This window comes from Triticum aestivum, chromosome 5B (assembly GCF_018294505.1).
Source record: "Triticum aestivum cultivar Chinese Spring chromosome 5B, IWGSC CS RefSeq v2.1, whole genome shotgun sequence".
Lineage (NCBI taxonomy): Eukaryota > Viridiplantae > Streptophyta > Magnoliopsida > Poales > Poaceae > Triticum > Triticum aestivum.
Window position 1 is genome coordinate 601,039,241 of NC_057807.1, and position 15,066 is coordinate 601,054,306.

The window sequence follows — 15,066 nt, forward strand, 5'->3', positions numbered from 1 at the left end:
TAACAATTTGTTACAAATTAAGAATTGCTTGATACGCTTAAAATATTCTCACATAATATCAGGATTGTTGTCTTTAACATCATTCACACGATATTTGATCAAATATAATACAAACTTCTTTCTCAACTCATTCCCATCCTGCGCAAAAACACTATGTAGTTAGCATGAATACTTCGTGAACGTCACCAGAATACATCTCTATCTCTCACATATATGCAAATAATCATATTTAACATGTACCTTTTGTATTATTATGTATAACATACATATAAAGAAGGATTATTTTCTCGTGATGTTTCAGTACGACCCATCATTGTTACGTCATTGCCTATGTCAGTTGCTATTTTTAAAACACTATCCAAGTCCATCACTTTTTAATCTCCGTTGAAGAAAACTTAAACATATAAACATATAAAAATATAAGAAATATTTTATACTACATTATATAAACATTTATAATAAATTAAAATAAAAGTGAGACTAACACAACTTTTTATATTTGCAAAAATGTTTTTTAGACAAATTTGCAAAAAAAACTAACTTTTATTTGACGAGGAAATAAAACTAACTGAGTACCCCTAATTAGATTTTTTTAGACAGCCTGAGGCGTTCATCCAGGGCCCAAAACTCTTTGAGCAGCGGATGGGCCAGCCCAAGAGTGGACGGGCCGAGCTAGAGACTGATAGATTTCTTCTGTGTTTTCTTTTCCACCTACTATACATCTTATCCAGTTCTCAAAGAAATACTATACATCTTATCCTCACGGCATCACACAGTCCTCTAACTCTCTCAGCTCGAGCCTGATCCCGTCCCTGCCGCTTCCCGTCCATAGACGGCGTCGCCGCATTCTTGTCTCCCCTCCACGGCGTCGGCCGGCCCCTCCTCTCCCAGCCATCTCTCCTCCATGTCGCGCGCCGAGCCCGTCCTCCCTTCCCTCGATGGCTTCGTCCGCATCCTCCTCCGACTGCCACGGTGGCTCGATTGGTTCGATCCACCGCCATCCACGCCCGACAGGTTATTCCGACGATGGGGCGGCGGCGAAGCTTAGCGCGATGACAGAGCCTTCCTCCAGCTCTACCAAGAAACCCTCGCTCTCCGTCCGTCTTCCTCCCTTTGCCAGCACCACCTAGCGTCGCCATGGTCGGTGGCCGCGACCACCAACAAGAGGAATCGCGAGGCGGCGGCGGCGGCACCAAGGGGAAGCCGCAGCCCGTCACTGCCAAGGAAAAGCGGGTCACAGCTAAGGTACGCATCGTTGGAGCATGGGTGTTGATTTAGAGTATGGGCTGCTTGAGTTTGAGCTGAAACCGGAATGTTCTTGACTGCATGGCAGGAAGTGTCGGAGTCGAGGAAGCCCGACTACAACCTTAAGAAAGTAATTGTTACTTTCATCATGTTTCCAGTAGTATCAGTTTCTGTATGTGATGCCATAATTTTATTCCAGTAGACAAGTTGCAATTTGTGCCTGAATCGCCACCTCTGTTTATGATGATTCAGTACCATATTTTGGGCAACTCTAATTTTGTTTGCTCGCGGCACCTAAATATTAACAGGACATCGAAGTACTATGGGGAAAGATGATAGGTCGTCATTTGAGCAAGGAGGATATAATCAAGTAAGTGTCACTATCAAAGCCTTGTGAGTTGCGACATATGTTCAACTTCTTATGTACATGGATTTCTCATCTCTACAGGCTAGTTACCGAGGCCCTCCGTAAAATGGATTGGAAATATTTGGAATTTCTGGATCCCATGTAAACGCATCTGTTCTTCAACTAAGTTGCTGACACTCATTCTTTATGAATGCGTTGCATATGGTGTTTTGGTACTTATTCTGATAGCCACCATTTTTTGTCAGACATGTGTGTAGTGGTTCTCACACTCAAGAGAGTGGCAAGGTACATTTTCTGTTATTTTTTTCTCTTTCCATTTTCTTATTATATCTTAAGAGACATATTTCAGAGTGATCACTTGGTTTAACTTTGCCCACTCATTTGTTTTATCCGATATTTATTTATTAACTTCTGCAGATTCTAGAGACACTAAATAGTCATGCAAATTGAACTGTATAATAGTTAGTGCCTCACACTGCATATTCAGTATTATTTTCCTTCTCGCTTATTTCCAGTGTGCTTTTGCAATTTAACACAGTAATGATTTTCAGGTTAGGACGCATATTATCAGAATCTTGAAGAAGCAGATTATGAAGCTTGATGTCAGTGATTATGGATGCCTTGTAAGTGATGTCTATATATGTAATATATTTTAGTGTTCAAATAGGATCATACTGTGTGGCTTCTATGCTTTAACCTATACAAACATTCTCCCAGTGCACAGTAACTTCAGATGGTTTTATGCTTCCAAGCGATTAATCATCAGCTGAACTAACATGTCTTTTATCCTCCAGTTCTTTGTTTGTCTTCTCTCCATTGTCGATGACAGAAAACTTGTTACTAATTCTAACCGACACCAATTGTTTGCTTGAAGCAAGCATTATGCTACCATTACAAGCAATCTGAAGAGACAATGCTTATAGCTTACTTTCAATATTTGTAGGTTCTATTTGAAGAGCTGACAAAGCAGTTAAAGGAAATCATATTGATAAGGTAAGAGGAATTCCAAGCTTATAATGTGCTTATTTTTACTTGTTAGTTATATGCACATGAGACTATTTATGATAGAGCTCCTTGCTGGAACAGACCGGGAGACGCCAATTGCTGCAGCTATTGCACACACTTTGCTCACATTATCTGACTCCGGCTGATTCAGTTTGTCTGAATTTCAATGTGCCTTCCCTTATTTCACTAAAAAAATATCAGTATATATAACACCACCTAATAGTACCAACGAATGACGTACGAACTGCTCCATTAGGAGTAGAGATACGTAGTTCTTTATCCATGTATTTCTAACAAGAGATTCTATGCAACTGAAGTTTAAGTCATTATTTTTATTTCTATATGATATTAGATGCCTCAGGTTTTTACCATATTGAGAAGCAGATGAATTAGAAAGAAATATGAAACCTTAGTAATTTTGTTCTTCTTTACCAAGTCACTGTCCAAGCATCTTCCTCCTGCATATGTTGGAAACTTCACGCTGTCTCTTGTTATTTCCAGCTTAAACAGGTCCATCTTTGACCAAGTATAGGACGGGCAGATGTCGCGAAAGGAATACTCATGGTTTCTGAAGACTGACCATGCTCCCTCGAGTACTACGCAGCAACAAACTCAGGTCAGTGTGCATTAAGATCTACAATAGTATGTGGTTGTAATGCAGAATTGAATACTTTACCTTGAGTTGCTATAATTTGATCCGGCGACTTCATGTGCTAAGGACTTCCTTGTAGACTATGTTCTTCATGGTCGTTAATAAGGGCTCAGATCTTTTTCGCTTATTTGAATTATTGATTTGTTCCTTGCCCTTGCCCTTGCCCTTGCCCTTACCATTGTCGTTGTCCTTGATGGCGAGAATCTTAATGTTCCTCTTCGCAGTGGCTCTAGACAATGCGACGTAGAGCTGACCGTGAGAGAATATCGGGTCTGGTAGGTACACCCCGACAATCGGGATGGTCTGCCCTTGTGCCTTGTTGATTGTCATGGCAAAACTGAGCCTAATAGGGAACTGCTTCCTCTTGAACTTGAAAGGGAATATATCGTCATCGGATGGGCAGAGAGGTATCCGAGGAAGGAACACCCTCCTACCAGCATGTTGTCCTAGCACGATTTCTGCGTCGATGGCGTTCCTTTGGAAACCCCGGACCACAAGCCTTGTGCCGTTACACAACCCATTAGCTGGATCAATGTTTCTCAACAGTATAACGGGGCAATTTAACTTCAGTTTGAGCGCATGCGGAGGCAGCCTGTTGGGAGTTAGGTTGTTCAGGAACTCGGGGGCATAGTAGCCATGTGGGTCATCCTCTGCAATATCAAAACTGTGGTAGATCTTCTCTTCGCCCTGGAAGCGCTCTATCATGCGTGTGTTTACCTTATCAATGTTGTCGTTCTTGGTGGAGAGGATCGCTCGAGATGTCATGTAATTTGGATCAGCCATGTTGTCGTCTAGAGCAGGAAATACATGGTCGATTAGCTTCTCTAGGTCAACGCCGTCTTCTGTTGGCTGCACACAAATATCTTCTGGGAGCCTTATGTTGCCTTCCTCGTCGGTTTCCTCGGTGCCGTTGCCTACCCTTAGCAAGTAATCTGCGAACCACGGGTCGTTATGCGCCCTCATGTTGGTGAGGAGCCTTAGGTGGCGCATGCCCTTCCATATGTACGAACTCCGCAAGGTCGCATCAATTATCTGACCCCGTGACCCCTTCCTGACGACCGGAAGCACCTGCCTGAAGTCCCCACCGAACACGACAGTCTTTCCCCCGAATAGTCGGTCCCGTCGTCCCATGATGTCCCGCATGCTATTGTCCAGTGCCTCAACCGCTTGTCGCTTCGTCATGGTGGCCTCGTCCCATAGGATGAGTGAAGCCATGTGCAGGAGCTTGGCCGTTCCACTTTGCTTGGTGAAGTTGCACGACCCCCCATCTTCAATGCTGAGTGGGATCTTGAACCTCGAGTGGGCTGTCCTTCCTCCAGGCATGATGGAAGCCGCGACGCCCGACGTCGCCGTAGCCACCACGATCTTGCCCTCGCCTCGAACCTTTGCGAGCAGTGCCTTGTATAGGAAGGTCTTCCCAGTGCCTCCTGGGCCATCGACAAAGAATACACCCCCATCACCAGCATCGACTGTTGCCAGTATCTCGTCGTATGCAAGCCTCTGCTCAGGGTTTAGCGAGGACGCTAAACCAGCATCGTTCGCGTCAACCTCGATGGAGGACTCCTCGGTGACTTCTCTGGCCTCGCCTCCAGTAGTGTCATAGGTCTCATCGATGTCCGGAAGAGGGAACAACACTATGTCTTTGCCCATGGATTGTAGCATGCCCCTTATGTCAAGCAACACCATCTGCTCCACTGCCTTTGAGCACGTGTGTGATCGGCGGTAGTCATCAGACATTGCCTCTAGGTGCCTATCCCATAGACCGCGCACGTCACCTGGCTCGCAGAATACCAATATTGTTGCAAAGAGCCTCCTGAGTGAGGCTGGCATCGCGAACTGTGTTGACTCTATAAGACATTCGTCAAGCGTGTTGTCGGCCTCGATGAGGCCCAATCTCTCGGCAGCCTCACGGAAGCTATGACAGAGCACACCGCCCACGGTCCGCAGGTCCTCGAAGGATGTCTTGCCTGGTACATGGTTGAGCAGCACTCGCAGAAAGTACCGCTCCCCCTCGGCTGGATGGGCCGACACGATTCGACCTACTTGGTGCTGCTTTTCTCTCGGCCTCCAGTATTTCTGTCTCTGCCATGTGAAACTTCCCGGGAAGTCCTTGTACAGGATATCCCGAGCCCACACATGCTGCTGATTAGCGAGGAAATACTCTGTCAGCATTGACTTAGATGCAGTATCACGGGCGACGACATCAGTCAGGTCCTCTCCTGCTTTGAACGTGACACTATTCATATTAGGGAGATGAAGCGGCAACTGTAGGACCGACGGGAAACTCCCAGAAAGGTTGAAGCCGAATATCCTCCACATTGCCTCTGGTGGAGTAACCCATCTCGCATCAACGTACCTTTTAATCTCGTCTACAACCCCGTTGCTGTCAGGCTGGTCAATGCTGAATGAAGCTCGATCGTGACCCTTGTATACGTATTTGTAAAGGTACTTGACGGCCTTGATGCTGGAGCACACCTCGACATTTATGTGGCAGTTGAACATCCGCAACAGATAAGGGTTGTAAGGCACGACCCATCTGTTATCCAACATTTGACGACGGACCTTAGCCTGACGACCATCGTCTCGCCGTCGATAAACCGGGTATGAATCCTTCCCTTGTAAGGTGTTTTGGTTGAACGGTCGTGGGTACTTGCTCTTGCACTTCAAGTCTTGCATGCACACATTTTTGGGATTAAGATTGCCACATGGGCCGTGCATCATATGCTTCACGACCATGGCATAGAGCTCTGGATACTTATGCCTGTCTGGGAGCTCTGCAGATATGATGCGGTCATACTGCTCTGGCACCACGAGTTTATAATTTGAATTCATGATCAACAGGAAGTGTGCATGGGGGAGGCCCCTCTTCTGGAACTCGACGACATACACATGCGCTACCACAACACCAAGGATGTGCTTTTTGAACAACATCTCTTTCATGGTCTCTAGCTTGGCCCTGAACACGCGTGCGACAAGATCTGGTCGGTCCTGCGGTGTCTGGCCAGGAAGCAGCTCATTCAGTATCTCCTCCCAGCTAGGATTGCATGTCATAGTCAAAAAGATGTCAGGCTTCCCATATGTCTGCACCAGTGCCATGGCGTCCATCTGCCTCCGCTTCATGTCTCGGTTGCTTCCTTGATGCGTCCCTGGCAGCACGATCCTCTTCCCAACAGCGCTCGCCCGCATCTCCCCAACCGCGATGCTATCCACAAGGCCTTGGTATAGATCGGCACGTATCTCTCTCTGGTGGTCCCTGATCCACTTTAGCCTACATCCCTCAATCTTGATGAACATGTCGACACCCCACTGCTGAAACAGGCGTGCTCCATGTAGTATGGGGTTGAATATCGCAGGGCGCGTCTGTAGCCGGTAACAGTAGTAGTCCCTAACAGAGACACACAACCGGCTGTTCCCCTCTGTGGAAAGACGTGAAAGAAGAAGGTTAGGTACCATATGGAAGGATAGAGAACTTTTTCTGGCATATAAGCATAACAACCAGGTGCACCTGAATCGTTATCACGGTTTCCTCTTGGTTGTTGTGCAACCTCCCAAGGGACATTGTGCTTAGGGATATTTGGATGCCAACCAAGCTCCCCCCTTGGAAAAAAGAGGGGATACGAGAGCGGGTCATAACAGCCATCTGTGGCATGTATACTATACTTCTTGTTGTTGTCCCCATAGAGTGTAATGCTGCGGTTGAACCTGTTTGCTAGATCGCTTCCCTCGACCCAAATCGCAGCCACCTCGGATGACACGGGTCTATTATATCTTCGTTGGTCTAGTTTCTGGTCAATGTTGAGGTCTATCCGGTACTCCTCGAGGTTTTCCTTGTGGGCACCCAAACTCCTAAACTGTTGGGAGTAGGGGTTTTCCCTAAGGACGTCCACTAACTTGCTGACAACGTGCTGGTCCAATTGCTTGGTGGCCTCCTTGCGATGGCTTAAGCTGGGATCGTCATTGTAGAAGTACAACTGCAGATGTTCAGGGCGAGATCTTGGACCGAACGAGTGCACCTTGTGGTACATAGTGCCATGTGCCCGAAACGTGTACACCCCGGACTTCATGTTTGTGTAGTTGTTGTCTAGGCTGACGCCAAGGGTAGTGAAGGCAAAGTGCCCGTTGAAGAACCGAATGCTCTCTCGGAAATGCCGAGAGTCTGCATCCGCGCTTGACCATAACCTCATCAGCTCTGGGATAGGCTCTGGTTCAGCTAGCTCAATCTCCCCGTTCCGACAGCAAAAGCCGTCAGTCTCGTACTGGAACTTCTTGGCCTTGCAATGCTCGCAGTTTGCCGCGTGCTTCAGGATGTGCGTGCTGTCTGGGATGTTCGAGTAGACATAGTCGAAAGGATCTAGGTTGATAGATCCCGTGTTGGAGGATTCTACGGGCTCATCGAGGTCCGAGCTATCAGTGTCGGATGCTGCAAGCATTGTGGAGATATAACAAGTCATAATGGGATGCACATCATAAACCAATAATATAGAGGGATGAGCAGCGAAAGGCGCCTCAGAGTACCTTCACCGGCAAATAGGTAGTACTCATCATCCATGAGGTCACCAGAGAGTGCATTCTCGTCCATGATGCCGCTAAGGAAGGCCTCCATGTCAACTGTAACATTGTTGAGCCGGTAAGTAATGGTTTTAATTGTGAGTGCACACCAAGAGGGGAGTAAACATGAGAGGGTTACCATTGGTTCCGATAGTGTACGATGGCATGTTTGATGAAGGGGAGGAAGCTGGTGAAGCAACTCCTGTGGGCGGTGCTTCTGAACTTGTTGCTGCTCTGTTCACATCTAAGGTACTTGCATCTGGGCCTGGAGGCCTCCGCTTTTTTTGAAAGCTTGCATTACGACGATCTAGCAACGCTGACTTCTCACCTTCTGGTATGCTTTTCCCGCGCACTCTTCGTTTTAAGGCACTCCCTTGAATGTTCTTTGCTCCAATACTTTGTTTCTGAGCTCGCTCCCGAGCCCTACGCTGTGCTCTACTCTCCTGCCTCTTCTCACGGGCTTGATTCTGCTGGTCGTCTATTTGGTGTTCATTGGTTTGCTGCGAGGGATTTATGAGTTCGCTGGGGGCATCATTATCATCCAGGGTACGACTAAGGTACTCGCCTGCACCATTGTGGAGCCGTTAAATCCTGGTTCAATGCACATGGACACAACAAGTAAAGTAAAGATGGAAGGGTTACCGTCTGATTCGAAGTTGTTCCCAGCCTTACTCGCAAACCGGGGGGCAGGGGCAGGAGCTGAAGCTTCAGATTCTCTGAATGCCAATGCATGAGTGCTCGACATCAGGTTGGGTGTAGCTAAGGTATCTGCATCAGGGCGCGGCATGGCGATGGATTCAGCGCAAGGGGTGTTGCACCTAGCCGCGAGTCTCTTCTTGCGGTGAGCTAGCATGTTCTGCTTCTCCTTAGGTGATATGTTTTGCAGATGTGTTCTTCGGCGGGCGTTTGTCTCTTGCTTGTCATGGACTGACATATTTTGGTACGCCGCCCTTCTAAGGGTGTTACTCTGTTGCTTCTCCTCTGGTGTCATTCGTTGCCTGGCTTCTCTTTGACGGGCAGTCCTCTCCTCCTCTGTTTTTTTCCTAGCTTCTCTGCGACGTGCATTGATTTCCTCCTTCTGTTCAAGTGTTAATCTATTTCGCCGTGCTATATATTGATCTCGCCTTTTCTGTTTTCTATCTGATTTAATGATATCATTTGAAGCAATGTGCTCGGGGACATTGTCTTCAGTGTCGAGTCCAAGTGCTATGTCTGAACCAATATTATGATCAATGCTTCTCTCTGTTACTCGCAGTGATGCATGGTGATCATAGTAAGTGCCTTCCCGAGAATGATTTCCTGAAGAACCATTTTGTTTTAACAAATGTATAAATGCAAACTAAAAAAAAGTCGTGTGTAAGGGCGATACTGATTGATGTTTCCACATGCGGCACTGGCTGAAAGGCCTTGAGATTGCCGGCTATAGGAATCATCATAGGCAGTTGCGTGGGCACATTGTCATCATCATCGGAAGACAAAACACTGTAGTTAGTAGTGCGTGTTTGTTTGCGTATGAAAAAACTAGATGGTGGTCGGTGTGTATTGGTGAGTTGTGATCTGGGTGTCCTCTCATATTCGACAACTGATAAGATTAATGTAAGTTAAGTTGTGAAGCTTATTGAATACCTTATGTGCAGACATGTGATTGGCATACACATACCTTTTTTTCCTTTATCATAGAGACGCTCTCTGTGCTGTGACATCTTTCTGTCCTATAGAAGCTTAAATAAACCTGCAGTCTTTTTGCATTAAAAAATGATATGAATTGAATTACAAAAATGATATGACCTATGGTGACTCATTTAACATGCTTTTAGGACTCACTTGTTCATTTTCATAGACATGTTCTTCGCATATGGTTTCTTCCAAAGTAAAATGATTGTGCTATTATATGTTGACGGATGAAGTTTGTATATTTCAGTAAAAAGAGGGCTCAGACATGGCGACAAGAATGAAGGTGGAGGGAAAGGAGTGGAGAGAAAGTATTCTGGAGGTGAGCTTAAATGAAAGTATTTCCTTCTATCACTATTCCTGTCGCGAGGCATGTTTGTTCCCATGATGTAATGTTTCATTTTCATTTACGATTCTTCTAGAATCCAGTAAAAGTAAACATGGTCTGAGGTTACCTAATCTTATACTGCAATTTCAGAATTTCCTAGATTATTTTGACAGTTTCAACACATGTTCTTCTTACTAAAATAAACCTACAGTCTTTTTGCATTATAAAAATGATATGACATACTATAGGAACTTAACTGTGGGAACAGAACAGGTGGCATAACTGATTAGATTTTGTAAATTGGGGAATAAGTGCTATGTTCAAATGTAGTTGCTGAAAAGACACATTTGAGATGCCAGAACTTGTTCAATGTAGTTGGAGTAAAAGTTAAAGATGCAATCTGAGTACTAACATTATGAAGTTTTGAACAGGAGTCTAGTATAACTACTTTGCTTGCTGAAACAGGTCAGGATGGCAAACCTAGGGAGTTCGGGCATATGACGTCCAAATGAGGCATGTGATTGTAATATGATGTGTTTGTGAAATGCGAGCAGTAGCCTTGTGATTTTGATAGCTCGGTGATGGCGGGCGAAGCCACCAAGCATCGACACACATCCTAACCAATTTGGTTTGGTGTCATCTTGGATCTGACTAATGGATTAATATTCTTGTAGGTTGATTTGAATCCCCGGGTATGTGGTTATGCATGAGCTGTGGAAGCAAAGGTGTGTGTCGGCTGGTTATGCATGAGCTGTGGAAGCAAAGGTGTGTGTCGGCTGGAGCTGATTTACGGGGCTGTCATTTGGATGGTACCAAACTGTAATAATACAGACTCCCACTCAAAATTTCACTGCACCAAAGGCTCTCGTAAGTGCTTGACTTTGTTTCTTCATACTACGTGATATAATACATATTGTCTGTACTGGATTGCCAAAATTAGATTTATTTGTTTCTCTCTCCTGCATTTTTTGCATCGTCCTCCATACAAAAACATGGTGGGATTTGGTCCAGGTGACAACATACAAGACCGTAACAATCAGCCTGTTTTAATTTACTGAAACTGGGTAGATGCTAGATAGAAACGTCATTATCCTTGGTGGTAGATTGGAAGCTTGCTACATGTTTTTCTCAATGGGCATACCTGCTGTTATCTTGCCAAAGCCCAAGTTTATACAATTTGCTTCTCTAACTACAATGTCAGTACATTATGCTAGGTATGTGCCTCTTTAGTTGCCTCTTTCTGCTTTGTTCTGTGTTTTCTGTTTAGTTATGGGGTGCCTTACTGTTGTGCAAAATTATGGCCTAACTTTACTGGGCAGAATTATGGCCTAACTTCACTGTACACTTGCAATCTTTCTCCTGCATGATCTACCAAATGGTGTTAAAATTTACTGGGCAGAATTATAGACTGATTAGATTTTGCAACTTTGGGGAATAAGTGATATGTTCAAATAAGTTAAAGATGCAATCTGAGTATTAACATTATGAAGTTTTGAACAGGTCAGGATGGCAAACCTAGGGAGTTCAGGCACCATGAAACATAACTTCCTTTGCCATCGGAGAGAAAGAAGACGGTAGGCGCGCTCAGGAGATGACGCAGCAACAACCGTCGAGCGGAGGTTGTGTTTGGAGGCGACCAGCAGAGGCTGCAGCTCCCACAGCTCGCGTGCGAACGATGTGGCCGGACGACGATTGAAGCGGCGTTTCTGTTTTGGCGGCGTGCTTTCGCGTGTGGATGGAGCTCGTACGCCAGGAAGAACTGGCGTCTTGATGGAGCTCGTACGCCAGGAAGAACTGGCGTTCGTTGGCGGGTCGAAGAAGTTTGATTTTTGGTCGATGGACCTCGTCCTCGTTCGTGGGTTGCGGAGCTGTTTTTTTGTTGACTGGGCGCGATCGTGGGGTTCCATGGACTTATGGTTCGTGTGTTGAACTGTGGATCTCGTACGTGGGCTGAGTTGTTGTATTTTTTTTTGTGGGCGCTGAGTTGGTGTTTTTTCGTACGTGGGCTATGTTGGTGGGCTGCTGCGTGCGTGTGGGAGTTCGAAGGGAGGGGGATCGAACGAGGTCGAACCATCACGACGTTCGATCCCCCTTTAATAGTAGAGATTAGAGCATCTCCACACGCCGGCCTTTCCAGGCGATTTTTTTTCGCCAGCGCCAAAAAAACGGTCCAGTCACGTCCCTACGAGCCCGTTTTCGCCGGCTTTGGCCGAAATCAGCGTCGGCTGACCCAGGCCGAACCCGACGCGCCGGGGGCGCTCGGGGATGCCGGGGCGAGAGTTCTGGCGCGAAGCAGCCGCGGGCCCGCCGAGTCAGCGAGACGGCCGCTTCGTCGACCTCATCGCCTCGGTTTCCGCGGGAATCAATGCGAAGGCTGCCGCGCCGCGCCGGTCAGCCTCCATTGATGCCTCACGGGCGGCGCAGTGAAGACGCCGTCGACGCGCGTCCGCTCGCATGCGCCACGCGTCCGCCCGCATGCTGTCCACCGCCACCCCCGCTTCGGCTATAAAAGGCGCCCTCCCCGCCGGTGAGCGCCACACCCTCCCCTCTCCCCTCCCGCGGTAGCCTTCTTCCCGTCGATGAGCTCTCCCACCACTGCTGTCGGTGTCAAAACCGGCGGATCTCGGGTAGGGGGTCCCGAACTATGCGTCTAGGCGGATGGTAACAGGAGACGAGGGACACGATGTTTTTACCCAGGTTCGGGCCCTCTCGATGGAGGTAAAACCCTACGTCCTGCTTGATTAATATTGATGATATGGGTAGTACAAGAGTAGATCTACCACGAGATCAAGGAGGCTAAACCCTACGGACTAAAGCCCTCCGGTTTATATAGATACCGGAGAGGGCTAGGGTTACACAGAGTCGGTTACAATGGTAGGAGATCTACATATCCGTATTGCCAAGCTTGCCTTCCACGCCAAGAAAAGTCCCATCCGGACACGGGGCGGAGTCTTCAATCTTGTATCTTCGTAGTCTTGATAGTCCGGCGGACATTGATAGTCCGGCTGTCCGGACACCCCCTAGTCCAGGACTCCCTCAGTAGCCCCCGAACCAGGCTTCAATGACGATAAGTCCAGCACGTTTATAGTCTTCGGCGTTGCAAAGAGGGTTCTCCCTTCAAATTCCATGTACCTGCCGAACAGTGTCCGGCTTCATCTTGAATACTGTGTTCCTCGGCTTCTACGCCAAATAGTGGCCCTCTTCCACGCGTCGCACGAATGCGAAAAGCCAGGGTGTTTTTTGCATTTCACCCCCCAATTGTGCGAGTCGACCGCCTACAAAAGAGGCAAGAATCCAGATCCAAACCACACCGTCTTCCTCCCGCGAATACTCCATCAAAGCGCCTTTGACCTAGAAATCCATTCCACCATGGATCGTCAACACGGCTCTTCTTCGCGCGCTCCCAGCCCATCGCCGGGGAGTTGGAGAAGGTGCTCTATTTCGCACAACGAGCTCGAGAAGCTCCAAACGGGGGGATTCCTCCCTCCGGCCATTATGATCCCAGTCCGGGCCGGACTGGTTACTTATCAAGGTGGGAGACAGGCGGAGGACACTCCAAGCCCCAATAAGGGGGAGCGAGTATGTTTTGTCCCTTATCTGACAAGGGGACTCGGATTTCTAATACATCCGTTCCTCCACGGGCTCCTGAAGTTCTACGGACTCCAGCTCCACCACCTCACGCCCGCCTCTGTCCTGCATATCGCGGGCTACGTAGCTCTTTGCGAGCTATTCCTGGGCATTGAGCCCCATTTCGCATTGTGGAAGAGGCTGTTTTGCCTCGTACCCCGTTCTTACCAGGGGTCCATATATCAAGTGGGCGGCGCCGAAATATGGCGCATCGCCGGGACCGGATACCTATCCGGCACTCCCAAGAAGGCGTCCGAAGACTGGCCCTCGGAATGGTTTTATATAGAAGACGCTCCGCTGCCAGACCCAGTTCGGATCGGCCTCCCGGACTTTAGTGCTGCTCCCTTGAAGAAACGCCTCAGCTGGCGCCCACGGAGCCCCCGATTGGTGGAAGACAAGAGCGTCCATTACTTGATGGGATGGATAAGATTAATGGCTCATTCCGGCTTGACCATGATCGGAGTCATGGCGACATGCATCGAGCGAGGGGTACAGCCACTGCAATACAGAGGTCATCCCATGTGGGATTTCAATGGGGAAGACGATGCTACCCGGCATGGCCGCAAAGGGCCGGATTCGACCGAGGATCTGGTGAAGATCCTGTCCAGTCTGTACAAGGGGGAGAAGGAGGATTTCCTTCGAACGAATCCTTTGAATGGGTTTTCCATGATCAACCCCAGAGGATGGGTAAGTGAACACCTTGAAGGGCCCAACCCATGCTTTCGAAGTTTAAGCTTCTTACATTATGTCTTCGGCGCAGGGTCTACGCCGGATTGTGGAGGACATGGTAAGTCCTGCTCCGCAACCCGAGGATCCAGAAGGATCCCTGGGTCCGGCCTCCGAAGAGGACCCGGATATCGAGGTGGAGCTGATCGACGGGGTGTATCACCAGCTCAGCATAGACAATGCTTTGGTCGCCATTACGGCGGACTACCCCGGACTAAGTCCGGCCTCCCAGGTGACCGCGACCGAAGTCCGGACACCATTATCTCATCCCTGCCCATTTCTGACCTTCGCGAACGATGGTATTTTGCAGGAAGCGCCTTTACGGCAGGAAGCCGAGCCCGCGGCGGCCGACCAACAGAGGTCAGTCCGAACCAGCAGGCGAAAAAGGAGCGCAGTGCGGACGGAAACGTCGCCGCAAAGGTATAGCTTGCATATGAATTTTTAGAGCAACGTTTCGAGGAAACGTCTAAGTGCCCATAATTTTTGTAGGAGAAAAAGCGCTCGCCGGACTGTGAGCGCAGGAATTGCCAATCCAACCAACACCGGCCAGGCTCCAGCGCCCGGCCTGGAGGGGGAGGCAAGTGCAAGAGGCGAGCCGGAACCTTCTCCAACGGAGGATACAGACAGACTGTCCGCCACCAAGTCTGAGGTGGAGAGCGCCATGAACCATAGGCGCCGCCAGACAGTATTTCAAGAAGCGTGCTTTTCCCCTGAGGCATTGGATGTCTTTAACGCAGGGGACGCGCATCTCCATGCTGCTCAAAATGGTTTTACCAGAGCCCCGGAGCAGTATGTGAAAGACATACGGGTAAGGGAATTTTAATGGTTGTATATACCAGTAGCCCCCGAGACTTAAATTAGTTACGCTAACTGATTTAAGGATCATTGTAAATTTCA

General features: G+C 48.0%; 1 protein-coding gene across 3 annotated transcripts; it reads left to right on the forward strand.

Moving 5' to 3' along the window:
- The first annotated feature begins 738 nt into the window (after nt 1–738).
- Nucleotides 739–11,787, forward strand: LOC123113551 (pumilio homolog 24). 3 transcript variants are annotated; one of them, XR_006456077.1, is made up of 10 exons: nt 743–1,245; nt 1,334–1,375; nt 1,554–1,615; nt 1,694–1,897; nt 2,164–2,235; nt 2,556–2,605; nt 3,119–3,233; nt 9,739–9,810; nt 10,491–10,683; nt 11,317–11,787. XR_006456077.1 is itself a non-coding variant. In XM_044534823.1 (8 exons), the coding sequence occupies exons 1-8, from the start codon at nt 1,138–1,140 to the stop codon at nt 2,751–2,753; spliced, it is 489 nt and encodes a 162-aa protein (XP_044390758.1). In that variant the 5' UTR covers nt 739–1,137; the 3' UTR covers nt 2,754–3,112. The 3 variants fall into 3 exon arrangements, 2 of the variants coding, with proteins under 2 accessions (XP_044390758.1, XP_044390759.1); XM_044534823.1 differs by lacking the exons at nt 3,119–3,233; nt 9,739–9,810; nt 10,491–10,683; nt 11,317–11,787 and adding an exon at nt 2,699–3,112 and having other exon boundaries at nt 739–1,245; nt 1,694–1,753; nt 1,858–1,897; XM_044534824.1 differs by lacking the exons at nt 9,739–9,810; nt 10,491–10,683; nt 11,317–11,787 and having other exon boundaries at nt 1,694–1,753; nt 1,858–1,897.
- Nucleotides 11,788–15,066: the final 3,279 nt, after the last annotated feature.